The sequence below is a fragment of the Olea europaea genome, chromosome 8 (genome assembly GCF_002742605.1).
Source record: "Olea europaea var. sylvestris chromosome 8, O_europaea_v1, whole genome shotgun sequence".
In the NCBI taxonomy this organism is placed as follows: domain Eukaryota; kingdom Viridiplantae; phylum Streptophyta; class Magnoliopsida; order Lamiales; family Oleaceae; genus Olea; species Olea europaea.
This window is the reverse complement of record NC_036244.1, coordinates 1,264,689-1,281,164: the sequence shown is the minus strand read 5'-3', so window position 1 is coordinate 1,281,164 and position 16,476 is coordinate 1,264,689. Positions and strand designations below refer to the sequence as shown.

Sequence of the window (16,476 nt, the reverse complement as noted above, 5' to 3'; positions counted from 1 at the left end):
CTTTAATTTATTATGCAGTTTGTACCTTTCCGCCTTAATTGAAAGATGCAAAAGCAAATGCATAAATACAACAGTTGGGACAAAATAAAAACTGTTAAAATAATAATTGTGAAATTCTTTTTGGCTCTGAGGGGTTTAAATTATTTTCTCATTTTTGTTTGCATCGCATATTTTGTTTTCTTGTTTTTACTCTTCCTAGTCGTTGTATTTCTCACATCTTTCGACATTTATAAACCTCTAATTAACAATGTTGTATGGTCAAATAAATATTGTACTTATACAAAATAAAAGTTATTCACGTGACGTAATTTAATCAATATTTGCACAACGAAACAACTTAGGTTTGGGTCTTATCATGTAATTTATAATGACAGAATATAGAGTAATAATATTGTCCAAAAACATATGGACATAACCAATCATTAACAAATATAAAAATGGACATGGTTATAGATTTTGCTACAAGTATTTGTGTTTTTTTAGTGCTACAAATTAATAAATTTAGGAAACATACTAGTACATGCAGGACTTTCCATGTACACATTTTGTTGTAATTTTATTTTATTATTATTATTATTATTATTATTATTATTATTATTATTATTATTATTATATTGTATATTAGATGACATGTTTTTGAATGCCAGTGAACCTACTACTACTATTATTATTATTATTATTTTTTGATATCCAGATATCCACCGTACAGTGACTAAATCCTGGAGTCTACACCTTGGCCCCTCAAGCCGCAAATTGGTTAAACCGCAGGTTGTGCACCAAACTGACCAGTGCTCAAGAGCCCCCCAACTGATCTGCCAAAGTGCCAAGCAAGTCGTATTTCCCATCTTTGCACATTGCCTTCCAGTAGAGCTCCTGCCTTCCAGGATAAATTCTGCCTTCCAAGAGAATATCTGTCTTCCAAGAGCCTTCTAGGAATCGAACTCACGACCTCTGATCTGCCAGCCTCGAAACGCCCTCATTTTTGCCAGTTGGGATGTGCCCGGAGGGGCTACTACTACTATTATTATTATTATTATTATTATTATTATTATTATTATTATTATGAGGAGATGATCGTACCCATCGTAAATAGAGTAATGCTATTTAACTCCACTAGAGTTGTAACCCCATTTTAGGTTGCGCTAATGTTGCATTAATTGAAAGGAAGAATTAAATAACTCATTTAATTTCACATTTCATTTAACCTAATATCTAGTGCCACTTAAATTGTGGTTGCAGTCGAGTGAGACTATAAAACATTACTCTCATAAATATTAAGTAAATTATGAGCTTTTTGAAACTTTAAAATAATTATTAGTTCTCCAAGGCCACAATTAAGTTATGCATATACCAAGAAATCTGATATCGAGACTATTGAGCTCAATGTGAAAGTCATAACATACATTTGTACTTAGGGCAGTCCATGCCCTTCATTATTGATGAACAAGACTTGCAAGAAGCGTTGGAAAAATTGCGTTAAAAGACACCAGCTGCTAATCACTGAATTAGTTCGCCGGACAATTCACTAGAGTAGCGATATTGGCATACTATGTTGTGTCGATTGTGTATGCAATTTACATGTGGAATATTTCAAAATCGTCCTAATTTCATACGCACTTCACACTTGCGGTTAAGCGCGCACACAACACTTACTAGGAGTGATAAATAGTGATCACATCTTGGATTTGACGGTGAGAGTCCAATGGACTAAACACGACGCCTTCATGCAGTAAGTGCTTTGTGGTCATGTTGATACAAGAGGTTTGACTCCGATTAAGATTCCTTCAATCATGAAGGGTGGAGCCCTCGAAGGTTGATTATGGGTTAATCAATTGAAGGTTCATTCAAGAGGAATGAGACGCCTTAAGGGAACACAAATTTGTAGAGAAATCGAATATGTTATCATCATTGAAGTACAAGTGAATATAAAGGGATTAAATTATATTAACTAAATTTTGTTAGTTGCCAAACGGCCAATAACATGTAAAGTGGGTGGAAGGTCCAATTTAGCTCGCCTAATTTATTGATATATTTTATGTTCATCGTTGATTCCTTTAAATCACATCATTTAATATTACCAATTTTATATCAATCACATAAAGACCCCAAAAATAGATTTACATAAAATATATCAAAATATTTTGCGTAATTTAGCACTTAAGTAGAAGAAATAAATTATCTGAATATGCATATTAAAATAATAATATATTTAAAAGATCGTTTGACTTAATTTTAGACTTTAGCCAAATATCTCTCATTGTACTTTTACAATGGACCAAATAGATTCATCAATTTACAATAAAAGAAGCCACCTAAATACTGGGCAGAAACTCCCCTTCTCATTAAAAAAAAAAAAAAAAAAAAGGTTGAACCCCAACCTTAAGGGCCCCCACCGACCCTGTCCTGAGCCATCGTGGAGAAGGTAAATCGCAGAATGTGCCTCCCAGGAGCCAGGGTGGAGAGCACATGGATAGGCCAAGGCTGTTAACCCATATGGTAACTCCCGCTTGCAACAAAGTCAATTCCATCTTGCGGGGAATCGAACTCTGCACACTGCCGCGCTGAGCCCTATCCGCGCTCCCCTTTGCCACTCGGAGATATGCCCTGGGGGCAACTCCCCTTCTCATTAATTACTATTATCAGTAGGGATAGGACTCTTTTTTCCATCAAAATGTTATTCCAAAATACATTTTTCACGAAAAATTGAGGGTTCAAAAAGGTGAAATTATTTGAAGTGAAATAAATTTTTTGGAGAATGTATAATTAAAAGTATCAAAAATTTATAAATTCACATATGAAATCATTTTATGAAGATTGTGTTTGGTGGGGATTTTAAGCCAATTAAAATTAACTTTTTGACCGTTATTTTATTTTTTCAGTCGTTATTTTTTAATTCTTCTCTGATAGGTAAGATTCATTTTTATATCTAACGGCCAAAAAATCAATTCTTATAATTCCTACCAAATACCCTCTAAGTAAGGGGTGATTGAAAATAATAAATTTAAGAAAAATGAACTTTTGAATAAGAAACAAACACTTCAATCGTGCAAAAGAAACAAATAAACGTTATGATTTAGATGATCCTCTTGCTTATCTGAGGTGATTTTGCCTCTTTCTTGTGCAGAGCGCCAAGGCCCAAACACCTCCCTCCTCTCTCTCTCTCTCTCTCTCTCTCTCTCTCTCTCTCTCTTACACACACACACAGAATCAAATACTCATTCACTGCTCACTCTTCCTATAACTACTCCTATACCTCTCTTCCTTGTCGCTCTCCTTCAGTTCCCTCATTTTTATTCGGAGGAAGATTAAATTACAAGGCCGAAGAAATTTTTTTGTGTTCTTGTTACAGCATAATGTCAGCTTGCAAAGAGGATGATCCACGTATTGATGGCATTCAATCGAGAATCCGGGTCGTACCAAATTTCCCAAAACCAGGTACACACATGAGCACACTGTGTGCACTTGTTTATATTTATAGCTACATGTAAATGTACAGTTTTGTTTATGGGTTTTGAACAGGGATAATGTTTCAAGATATTACTACACTTTTACTCGATCCAAAGGCCTTCAAGGACACCATTGATTTGTTCGTTGAGAGATACAAAAGCAAAAACATTACTATTGTCGCCGGTACATTTTCTTCATTTTGCCTTGCTGTATTATACTACGAAAGTGGTCCCGTTTAATGTGTATTTTCGCACTTTATTCTATTATTATTTTTATTACTTGTATTCATGTATCACTCTTATTTTACATGATTGTTTGTTTTTTTTTTATTATTTATTATTATTATTATTTTTATTTTTAGTGAGAGGCTAAGTGGATGTGTCGTGGACTGTAAATTTTGTTTAATCTGGAAGACTAAGTATCTTCATATTGTTTTGAAGGAGAATACAATACTCTAGAAACAACTAATTTCTGGGTTGAATTTTTAAGGGATTAATTGTTTAAAAGTGATTTTTCAAACTGGGGCGTGTTATTGAATATCAGCGCTTCACAGTTAAACGTTGGTGGTAGATGCTCACAATCCGCATTGTTGAAATAAGGGTGAAGGGATGTGGGCCAGAATGATGGGTTCAATTTTTTTTTCCTTTTCCTAATTATTTTGTCAGATTTTAATCCGGGTTTGGACAATTCACTGTTCAAAGTATTGATTTTGAGCCTCTCAACTTATGGGAAGAACAGAGAAACCTTATTATATGTTATGATGATGGTGAATTATGACTCTGTTAATGGTTTTTCTATTGAGCAATGATGGTCTATTATTGTTGGAAAGATTGTTTATGGAGGTCCAGACTCCACTATAATTTGTATCTTCTTTGTCTCTTTCCACTGCTATTTCTTTCATTAAGTTATCGTATAGTTTGATCATTGATGAAACTTCAATATGGCAAATTTTGTGAAAGTGACAGTGACTATTGTATTTCCTGTGTTCACCTTTACCATTTATTTAGGCTCAATTTGTGGTATTGAAGTGAATCACTGAACTTCGAGTCCTACAATAACGAATAATTGCAAGAAAAGCAAAAGAGCGCTAGAAAATAAACAAAATTTATAATCCATTATAAGTTAATTGTACTGATCAAATTTTCTTTTCCCCCTCTGCATTTCAGCTTACTGTTAATAATGGTTATTTTTCCTTATTATTATATATATAGCACTGGTGACATGACAACATGCAATCATTTAAGAGAAGTGGTGGTTTCCATAAGATAGATGTCCTAGCATCAGTTTTATATATTTATGTTATTTCATTCACCATCCTATGAGGCAGAACCATAAACTTGCATGCCCCCCTTTTTTTTAAATGATTGTTTCATTCTTTTAAGAATATAAAATAGATTCATGAGACGAGTCAGATATCTGTAAGATACAAGACTTTGGTGCCATTTTAGTAATATATTCCCTGTTTTACTTCAGAGGAAAATGTATGTTCTGCAGTTTGTATTCATTTGAAGACTGTTGTTGTCTTAATTATGCTCGTTCATTTTTGTCTTAGAATGTATAAGGGCTTTCAACTGCATGATGAAATGGTGTAAAGTCACCTTCTAAGAAGTTAATGTTAAAGTCTCTAACCTAGTAATATATGTAATTGTGTTGCTTATTGTTACATTCTCAGTTTTGGAGCATTTTTCCCATCTCTGTCTTCAAGTTTCTTTTTGGTCTATCATAACAAATGCTCCCTTGTCCGAGGGTTCCATGCAATTTTTGTACAAGTTATACCATAAGAATGGGGAGTCTTATCTCTAGTAAGTCTATCTTCATATTTTAAGCTTCAAGCTATGTTCTTGGACTTAGAAACAGGTGTGAAGTGTGGGTATGTTTCATACAACGTGGTATTTATATATTTCTGGCCAACTACTCGTCACAGAGATTTTATGAAGAATTACTAGTCAAGTTAAAAATTATCATGTAATATCAAGTTCTCACATTTGTTTTCCTTTCTCCCACTCAGGGATAGAGGCCCGGGGCTTTATATTTGGCCCTCCCATTGCGTTGGCAATTGGAGCGAAGTTTGTTCCCTTGAGAAAGCCAAAGAAACTTCCTGGTACTCTCTCCTTATAGTGTGTTCCTAATTTACATTTGTTGTTGGAAACCTTTTTTTTATCTGAAAAGCGGGATTATTTGTTTGTTTACCTGTGTTATTCAATTAATTAGGCAAAAATCTCAGCATTTTTATCTTATACTTTTGAATATCTATTGCTTTAAATCTTTTTCAGGTGAACCATAGTGTTTTCTCATTATCTACTGATTGGAATCCTGTCATTCTCAATTGTGTTAATTTAGATCCAAGATTTTTTAAACCATCATATGCAACAAGCATGTTCCTTAAGCTTTGCTTCGGGCCAACCACATTGCCCTTGTTTGGTGGAGATTAAAATCAAATTTTAATAGATTTTGATAAAAGTTGATGGAATGTGTGGTTGAAAAGTTGTGCGTAAATTAATTATTGAATTTGACAAAAATCTTGATTTTAATCATTGCCAAACAGGGGATTTTTTGCCCATCATGTACTTTCGACATTGCTTCCATTTTTCATTCAATTGATTTATTACCATTTTTGAAGCCATCATTTTTATTCTAGCTCAACGCATTTGGCTCTGTGATTTATTGAAGCTGCTTGTTAACTCATACTTTTCTGATGCATGGATTCCAATTTTTGTTGGGATTATTCTTTTTATCCATTTTTTGGTGTTAACTTGTCATCTACTCATGCATATTGCCAGTTAAATTCTCAACTTTTGAAGTTAAAACTATTTCACCCTACTCTTAATTGACAAAAACTTCATGCAACGTTCCTATTCTTTTCCTATTAGTGTTGCTATCTTATTGTAAATTCATTTAATCACAGGTAAAGTTTTCAGGGAAGAGTACGACTTGGAATATGGAAGCGACTGTCTTGAGATGCATGTTGGAGCAGTAGAATCTGGGGAGTGTGCATTGGTTGTTGATGATCTGATTGCTACTGGTGGCACTCTCTGTGCTGCCATGAACTTATTGGGTACTCAGTACTCTTCATTAATATCTATATTATGCAGGCTTTCCATAATCTTTATTTTTTTATTTTTTTTTTTATTTTAATAGAAACTGATACTTCTATGAAATGTTCTTTTACATAAACACGGTTTTTCTTAGTATAGCAATTTTTGTACAAGTTATACCATAAGAATGGGGAGTCTTATCTCTAGTAAGTCTATCTTCATATTTTAAGCTTCAAGCTATGTTCTTGGACTTAGAAACAGGTGTGAAGTGTGGGTATGTTTCATACAACGTGGTATTTATATATTTCTGGCCAACTACTCGTCACAGAGATTTTATGAAGAATTACTAGTCAAGTTAAAAATTATCATGTAATATCAAGTTCTCACATTTGTTTTCCTTTCTCCCACTCAGGGATAGAGGCCCGGGGCTTTATATTTGGCCCTCCCATTGCGTTGGCAATTGGAGCGAAGTTTGTTCCCTTGAGAAAGCCAAAGAAACTTCCTGGTACTCTCTCCTTATAGTGTGTTCCTAATTTACATTTGTTGTTGGAAACCTTTTTTTTATCTGAAAAGCGGGATTATTTGTTTGTTTACCTGTGTTATTCAATTAATTAGGCAAAAATCTCAGCATTTTTATCTTATACTTTTGAATATCTATTGCTTTAAATCTTTTTCAGGTGAACCATAGTGTTTTCTCATTATCTACTGATTGGAATCCTGTCATTCTCAATTGTGTTAATTTAGATCCAAGATTTTTTAAACCATCATATGCAACAAGCATGTTCCTTAAGCTTTGCTTCGGGCCAACCACATTGCCCTTGTTTGGTGGAGATTAAAATCAAATTTTAATAGATTTTGATAAAAGTTGATGGAATGTGTGGTTGAAAAGTTGTGCGTAAATTAATTATTGAATTTGACAAAAATCTTGATTTTAATCATTGCCAAACAGGGGATTTTTTGCCCATCATGTACTTTCGACATTGCTTCCATTTTTCATTCAATTGATTTATTACCATTTTTGAGGCCATCATTTTTATTCTAGCTCAACGCATTTGGCTCTGTGATTTATTGAAGCTGCTTGTTAACTCATACTTTTCTGATGCATGGATTCTAATTTTTGTTGGGATTATTCTTTTTATCCATTTTTTGGTGTTAACTTGTCATCTACTCATGCATATTGCCAGTTAAATTCTCAACTTTTGAAGTTAAAACTATTTCACCCTACTCTTAATTGACAAAAACTTCATGCAACGTTCCTATTCTTTTCCTATTAGTGTTGCTATCTTATTGTAAATTCATTTAATCACAGGTAAAGTTTTCAGGGAAGAGTACGACTTGGAATATGGAAGCGACTGTCTTGAGATGCATGTTGGAGCAGTAGAATCTGGGGAGTGTGCATTGGTTGTTGATGATCTGATTGCTACTGGTGGCACTCTCTGTGCTGCCATGAACTTATTGGGTACTCAGTACTCTTCATTAATAGCTATATTATGCAGGCTTTCCATAATCTTTATTTTTTATTTTTTTTATTTTAATAGAAACTGATACTTCTATGAAATGTTCTTTTACATAAACACGGTTTTTCTTAGTATATGTTGTGAGCTACATTCGAAATTGGTTATGGGTTATTAGTTCTTCATATCTTCATTACTGTGGGACTCTTTTCAAACTATTTAAAGAGTTACATTTTTATTTATTTGTCTTCTTTTTTATCAAGAACAATGTACATGTTGCTGGCCTGACTTGAAATTGTTGCTTCTCAGAACGTGCCGGAGCTGAAGTTGTAGAGTGTGCTTGTGTCATTGAAATACCAGATCTAAAGGTATGCTTTACCAATTTATTTTCTGAATTCCCTAATCCCCTTGAGAAAAAATGACTTTAAGTTGGTCGTTTTTCAAATTTTTAGTGTTTGACCATCACAACAAGAATTTTGTCTATGTTTCTTTTTATGCGATCGTCTATTTCATTTATATTCTTTTGTCTGTTGATGTTGAGTACTTTTTATTTATGTGGATTTTGTTATTTATGAAATATGGTGGGGGCTAGTACATTTAGATGACCTCATCACATGACCTTCCAACACATGGTTGCGAAAAGGACTCGAAGTTGGCTTTCTTTTATTCTTTCATTCCATTTTTTCACCAAATAAGGTTCTGTTAGTGGCTAAGTTCTCATTGGATTGTTTTCTAATCAAGTTCAATTGTAGAATGGAGCAATGCTACTTTTATATAATTGTTTACAGATTTCTTTACATAATGATGACGTGGCAAAATTGACTAGACCTTTTCTCTTCTCTCTCTTCCATGAGTGTTTGAAACTTCTTTTATTTCTCTCTCTTTCGAAATCATTGTTTCCTTTCTTCCAAAATTGATCTTCCAAATTTTCCAAATCGCCTAAAGTCTTCATTCCAAATAGCCAAAATTCTAGCTATGTAGAGAGAGTTCATGGATATGTTCAAATGTCATGAACTGGTAGCAACCATTCTCACAAGAATCATTGGTATCAATTATTTAAGAGAAAGGATTGCAGCATATACTAACAGAATTACACAAAATTAATAAACAAAAGCAATAAACACAATATTTCTGGCCTGAGTTAAGGCTTTTTTTGAAGCAAAAGTATTAAAGAACTGCAAATATATACAGAATATGTTAATAAAAAAAGCTAAGATAACTGATATACACTGGCACATCAACAGAAATGTAAAGAAAAAGAATACAGTAGAATATCAACTTAAAAATATCATAAAATAAACTTAAAAATAATTTACCCGTGAATCGATATTGTTGAAGACGAGGTTTTCCTAATTTCTTTTTATACAGCTAGAATTCTGGGGGTTTGTGATGAAGCTTTAGGTGATTTGGAAGACCTATTTTGGAAGAAGAAAGGAAAAGATGATTTTGAACTAGAGAGAAATAAAACAAGTTTCAAACATGGTTTAGAGAGAGAGAGAAGGAAAGAGAAAAAAGTCACTCAATTTTGCATATCATTATTATGTAAAGAGATATAAACAATTATGTACAAGTAGCATTACACTCGAAAATGATGATGCATTGGATTTAATGCAACTATAATGTGTAGACAGGGAAGTAAACAAATCATTTTGATGCAAACTTCCTTGTGATTTAGCACTCTTTGTTAACTAATGAGTGCTAAAGATTAGTGACTTTCATCACACGATCATAAATTAATGTTTATTTACAAAGCAATGTTAAATCTTAGTTTTTGATGTAATATGTGGATGACTTTAAACTCCCTCCTGTCATATCCCATAGAACGTTAACCAGGATTAGTATATATTTGTAATCAGTTCCGGTTTATATCTTTGTCCTAATATTGATTATAATCATAAAATGTTATGTAAAATGATAAAGCTCGTGTTGTATTCGTTAGAATGGACGTTTTAATAGAACAGATTAAGTTTTTAGTCTTCTTTACTTCAATCTCCGGATTTCATTTCTCAGCTTTCTTTGAAATTCTAGCTACCCACTTTTTGTCTAGAAAATTCGACTCAACCTATATGTGAAATATTAGACCAAATTCTTTAGGATCTAGTCACTTAAGGGGCAATAAGCTTCTGCATGCTCATCAATTGAAGCATATATTTTCATGTGTCATTTCTGTTTACAACGATTTCATTCTAGATTAATTTCTCTTGTTTCTGTCTCTCGACTCTTCTGAATGTTGTAGGGAAGGGATCGATTGAAAGGGAAGCCATTATTTGTTCTCGTGGAATCTCAATAGAAGCAACAGATGACGATATGGACATTTGCTGCTATACATTGGAAGGCTATTATCGCCCGGGAATATTCTTTCACTTTAGCCCCTTCATTTCTCCTACTAGTGGGATTTTCCATGATTTAATCAGTATATTTTCCACTTTGGCTAAGGAATTTTTATGCTCAATGGCTTGTTAAGAAATGTTTCCTCTCATGGATAGATGATGTGACTTTTGGATGCTTTTGTTTTACCGCATTCTAAAAGCTCAGAAATGGATTTCGGCTTCATTTTCTTCTTCTTCTAATTGGTAATTCTCGTCTCAGTTTTAACTGTCTCGACTAATTGTTTCCTAAAAAACTGGACTAGATTGTAGCATTTATGTGTGTTATGTCGGGTTATATTGCCTCAGAACTGCTCTGCTGCATAGTAAAAGTCAACGTTGCTAGCAAGATGAAAAACAATGGAGAAGTGCTACAATTATATTGCCTCTGAACTGCTCTGCTGCATAGTCAACGTTGCTAGCAAGATGAAAAACAATGGAGAAGTGCTACAATTATATTGCCTCTGAACTGCTCTGCTGCATAGTAATTTTGACAGCTTTGTTTATGGTCCTCTCACATACAATGGGTGGCTTTTTTTGGGGTCTTTGGTTTTCTAGGTGTTTTACCTTTATTTACTTGTTTTTTTATGTCCAGCTTCATGCCGCGATTATTTTAATCGTGGGCCCCATCCTTGTGAGAAAGCTGTGAAAAATAGCATACAAAAAGTGATGTACACTTGGTGTTTCCCAAAACGATGTAGAGACTATTTTGAGTCGGTTGCTTTTATAGACTCAGTCCACCCACAAAATGAACATAAAAATTACTTGTAAAAAGTAGTAGAAAAGTAAGCTATCTAAAAATATTTATAGATAAGAAGTTGCTGGATTTCAGGAAAGGAAAAAAAGGAGGAAGCTTTTAGAAGCGTAGCAAAAAAATAAAAATAAAAACATTTTTACGAAATTTTTATTTTAAGAATACATAAACGTCTTTCTAGTGTCTGTCACTCCAAACACAATTTAGTAATTGTACACTTTATTCTATAGGATGGAATATTATGAAAGATATTAGTTATTCAGTTTCCAATTTTGATTAGGGTTTGATTTAATGACTTTTCTTATAGATTTCCTACTCAAAATAGGATATAATAGAACCCAATTTAAAGGGTTTTTACATTGTAGTAAAACAAATTTTAAAAATGAATAAATATATATTCTCTCTCAATTTCTCAATTTCTCTCTCCCTCTTCTCTCTTAGTCCTGTCTTTCCTTTTCTCTTCCTTTTTTTAGTGATGGCAATTGGGCGGGGCAGTGGACTTGCTCCGTTTCTTTTATTATTATTATTATTATTATTATTTTATTTTATTTATTTATTTATTTATATATAATTCCGAGTTCGATTGCAGCTTCGTAGGGTTTAATGTATAAAAGAAAAAATTTAATTAATATTTGATTTTTGAAGTTGTAGATCTTATTTCTTAATTTTAAAATGGATCATCCTTAATTTCTTATATTTGAAATTTTTCCTTATTGAAATGTACTTGAACTTACAATACAAGTAAAAAAAAAACATAAATAAATGGGTAAAGCGCTAGTTTTACGTGGATAATTTTACCATACAAATGAACAATATTTGACCTAGTTCTAATGAGTAATTTGTACTTCAAAAATTAAATTTACTCCATTTCCTACTTCAAAGCCGACTTCAATCTCTGGGTTACTAGTGTAAACACATAAACGAAAGGATGGAAGCTAAAAAGAATGCTCACGTTTGGTATGAAAAACTCAACTCTGCTTCCCGTTCATTTTACCAAGTAAAAACCTAACCTTTATTATAAAAAATAAGAAATAATAATAAAAGAAAAGTTTCACAGGACGAGTTCGTGGCGGGGAACGCCCCCTGACAGGGCGGGTTTTTTTGCCCCATTCGAGGTGGGCCGGGCAAGGTAAATTGCTATCACTACCTTTTCTCTGTCTCCCATAATTGTTTTGTTACGTCATACGTCACTATCATAATAGTATTCACCCTGATATTAGAGCATGTTTGAGTTTCATTTTTTTCTTTTTAAGAATGGATTTTGGAATAGTAAATTAATGGAGAACATTTTGTTAAAAATTAAAAAAAAAATTGTGCATAATATTATTTTATTGAAAAATGCATGGTTAAAAGAGAGAGAGAAATAATTGTATTTTGAAAATAATGGGAATTAAACAAGGACATAATCACCTTAATACTATCTATCCTAATACAATACCAACGTATCAAATGCAGCCTAGCAATCATATGTTCGACCACCAACCAAGTTCACAGAGTATTGATGAGCATCACTCAACATTAAACGAGTCTTTGATTTATTGATGTTTAAATAAGACCAAACTAATGTGCATATCATCCAAGTATTTCAAAAGACTGGCATCCTCCTATAAGATCATAAGATTACTTTAAAAGAACAAAAAATGGAAAATAATATGTTAACAATAAACCAAATTAGGAAACTATTGATTTTGGAAAAATAGACGAAATAAACTCTATATTCTATCCGGTGCAAAGTGCAAAGGTATAACTATTTCATATAATTTATATCCTCATCAATTATAGCCACACGAAAAGTTTAATATAATTTTCTTTTCTTTCTACATTTCTCAACATATTTTGCTTTAGAAACGTGAATCTTGTCACGTATCACTTCTTGTTCTCAACTTCACCATTTTCCCCCTTTAATTCATTATGCTTTTTCTTTCGAAATCCACAACTTATCATTATTTTACTTATTTTGAATAGGGAAAATTTCACAATTAAGATATTTAGTATTGACAATTCAATTCTCATGTCCAAAGTTTAGAAAATGCAAAAATCAGGTTTTTATTTTATAATTAAATATATTTTATTAAGTGAAAATAATAAGGTCATATTTATGCCGTTAATTGTCACAGGTTCATAAGTCACAAACTTATTTATTGGTCACGTATTATCAAATTAATTGGTCTTGATTTATTTCGAGATCACAAATCAAAAATTTTATAGGTCATAGTTTATTTAATTGGTTACAGATGAAAAAAATTATAGATCACGGGTAAACAAATAGTCAGTCACAAGGTAAATAATTGGTCACATTACATACCACCACCACCTCCACTGCTGCCACCGCCACTTTCCACCATCCTTACCCCGTCACCACCGCCGACCATCTCGCCGTCGACACTACCACCATCGCCAATTCCACTACCAACAATAATCACCTAATTCCACTGATACAATCAAAACACAACCATCACTACCGCTTCAACAACTAAAAAAACACCACCAATATCACGACTTTGGAAAACATCGCCAACTACCAACAAAAACCACCACAACCACAAGGTCCACAACTTAAAAAAAAAAAAAAAAAGGGTAGCAGAGTTTACAGTGCCACCATCTCCAACGGCAATGGACAAGGCCACCGCTGCTGAAAATCAAATCGGCACTCACATTCGCGAGTCCAAGAAAAGAAGGTGTCGCGCCCTTTGCAGCAGTGCCGGTCTCACATTGGAATCAGTCTTCAGAGTGTCGTTGCCACAGTGGCGACGTCGCAACGTCGTAGGTGATGAATCTCCTATGACGATTTTAGAATTGTTATAGAGAGAAGGGAGAGTCTATAGAGTGAGAAGAAGGAGACGGGATTGAATTGGGAAAATTATTAGAGTTTTTAATTGGGTGGATTAATTATATATAATACCTAATTTTTGCATAAATAAATTTTATCCTTGAATTTTGAATTTGAAAGTTTAAGTACTTGGGTTTATGTAAGGGAAATTTTCATAAGTAAGAGAATAAAAGTTTCAAATTTCAAAAATCAGATATTTATTAAAATTTATTTATAATTTAATTATATATTTTATTAATTAAATATATTGAGATCACATATTTACAATTTAAGTAGCCAAGTATTATATTCAATTACAAATCAAATTTTTTAATATTATAAATTATTTTATGGTCACAATTCAAAAATTTTGCATATCACAATTTGTTCATCGATCACAGATCAAAAATTTATACGTCACAATTTATTTATGAGTCACAAATCACAAATATTATATATCACAACTTATTAGTAGATCACGAATTATTAATTTTTAGATCACACATTATATCTTGGTCACAATTTATCTTTTTTGTTAGTCACATATTGTTTATTGATCACAGATTAACCAATTTAAAGGTCACAATAAACCAAGTAATCTATGACCCCACCAACACTTGCAACAACCACCGCCATCACCAGAACCGCCACCACCTGACAGCAACACCACTATCTCAAACAAATTGACACATCTACCTCGACAGTGCACGTCCACCAACATCTCACCTTCACTATCATGCTCACCACTGTCTACCATCGCTATCGGCACCCAAAATCTCTTGCCACTTCATTAGTCTCCACCAACAGAGAAACTCAAACCACAAAACCACTCCACACCAGCCTCAACCACCAGGTCCGCTATTGCTAGCCGCCACCATACAAACATCACTGCTGCTGTCGCCACTACCTTCAAACACCCATTCTCTTCTTTGGCTCCAATTTGCAACAACCACTACCAGATCGCATCTCCCATGCCATCCCACCGTGCCGTCGCCGCTACCACCACTGTCGCACCATCGCACAATAGATCGAATCAAAAACAAAAACAAAAAAACTCCCAAAAAATTGAGACAGAGAAGCAGATAGGGCAAAATCAGCGTCACGCTCGCTGCGCTTCACTGAACTATGAGCAGCGCCGCTTCCTTGCGCCATCTGTAGCGAGTACCACTAATCGACTACGCCTTGTCACCGTCAATGAGGGTGGTTCTGGAACCGGGGAGAGGGAGAGAATAATAGAGACTAAGGAAGAGAGAAGAAGGGAGAGGAAGAGAAGTGTCACACCTATCACCGCTAAATGAGTGGTGGTTCCGGTGCTATGGGGGTGAGTGCGACGCCGAGATGGGTACGACGCTGATAGAGAGGTTGTGAAAAGAGAGAGGGAGATGGGGGGAAAATAAATTGATTAGGGTTTTGAAATGAAATTGTAAAATTAATATTTAATATTTAAACATGATATATCTGATTTTTGAAATATGAAACTTCTCATATGATTTTAGAGTAGAGGATTTTAGCACTAGGGATTCTTGTAATTTCGACTTTTGAATATCCAATCTCAACTGCTCCTATTGGATTGTCGAGAGTCAAGACTACGTCAGAAGATGTCCATCAGCAAATCTGGACTCATTAATGGACATAATGTGCAATAAACCCAAACCCCAAATCAACGAAGGAAATACATGGAAATGACTCTTGGACTGTAACAAATTTTAACATTGGCCGTTGACCCATTAAATGAATTAAAAAAAATTAAGTTAAAACATAACTTTCACTAAAAGGGCGATTTTACCCTTCCCTACAGACTGTTTGAAAGTTTCCTCTCTAACCGATCGACCCAAAAAATCGACGCCACAGTTGCCTGAAAAACTACTTAGATGGAGTATCATTTAGATGAGAAGTTGAGATGGATGGCGGGAAAAGCTACTTAGAACAGTAGCTTTGAGAGGTTTACTACGGTGTTGGAGTTGCTTGATGATCATCACAGAGATATGCTACAACAATCTTTCTTGTGGCCACTGTACCAGATGCGAGAGGTACAGTACTCATGACAGGTCATCAATGCACTTCTATGTCGGCTTCTGGGGCCAGTTGACGGCGATTCCCTCCACTTCGACCTCGGGGGCAAGGTCGTCAGTTTCTCGATGTATGAGTTTAGCTTGATCACTGGACTGAGGATTACAAGCGACGATGCAGCCATTGAGAGAAGTAATAGGCTGTATGAGATGTACTTCCAGGGTCATGGGTCAGTGCATCTACTCGAGTTGATGGTCGCGATCAAGGGGTGTGACCAGATGCTAGATAGATTGAAGTTTGGGTTGGTCTACATCCTCGAGAGTGTGATGAGGTGTCATGCAAGAAGATTGCGATCGACATTTTTCATTTGGAAGTTGTTGACGACATTGATGCGTTCAACAACTATCCATGGGTCGGAGATGCGATGAAGACACCGTACATGTTTTCATCAGATTACACTCGAGGCCCGGGGGTCAATGCGTAAATACGATACATATGGATTGCCCTTAGCGGTGCATGTAAATGTTTAATATAATTAAAGTTAAAATTTTAGTATATTACATTTATGCGTAATAAATGTATGTGTTGTAGATTTGGGTGT

General features: G+C 34.2%; 1 protein-coding gene across 2 annotated transcripts; it reads left to right on the top strand.

Moving 5' to 3' along the window:
* Positions 1 to 3,047: 3,047 nt before the first annotated feature.
* Positions 3,048 to 10,493, top strand: LOC111398463 (adenine phosphoribosyltransferase 4-like). 2 transcript variants are annotated; one of them, XM_023025369.1, is made up of 6 exons: positions 3,051 to 3,435; positions 3,520 to 3,630; positions 5,456 to 5,548; positions 6,353 to 6,502; positions 8,246 to 8,304; positions 10,173 to 10,493. In XM_023025369.1, exons 1-6 carry the CDS (start codon positions 3,354 to 3,356, stop codon positions 10,224 to 10,226), a joined length of 549 nt encoding a protein of 182 aa, XP_022881137.1. In that variant the 5' UTR covers positions 3,051 to 3,353; the 3' UTR covers positions 10,227 to 10,493. The 2 variants fall into 2 exon arrangements, with proteins under 2 accessions (XP_022881138.1, XP_022881137.1); XM_023025370.1 differs by lacking the exons at positions 8,246 to 8,304; positions 10,173 to 10,493 and having other exon boundaries at positions 3,048 to 3,435; positions 6,366 to 6,496.
* Positions 10,494 to 16,476: the final 5,983 nt, after the last annotated feature.

Coding starts and splice junctions, on each gene's coding strand:
- LOC111398463 (XM_023025369.1), top strand. CDS start 3,354: ATGTCAGCTTGCAAAGAGGATGATCCACGTATTGATGGCATTCAATCG. Junction 3,436..3,519: donor ACCAAATTTCCCAAAACCAG/GTACACACATGA, acceptor GGTTTTGAACAG/GGATAATGTTTCAAGATATT. Junction 8,305..10,172: donor TTGAAATACCAGATCTAAAG/GTATGCTTTACC, acceptor TGAATGTTGTAG/GGAAGGGATCGATTGAAAGG.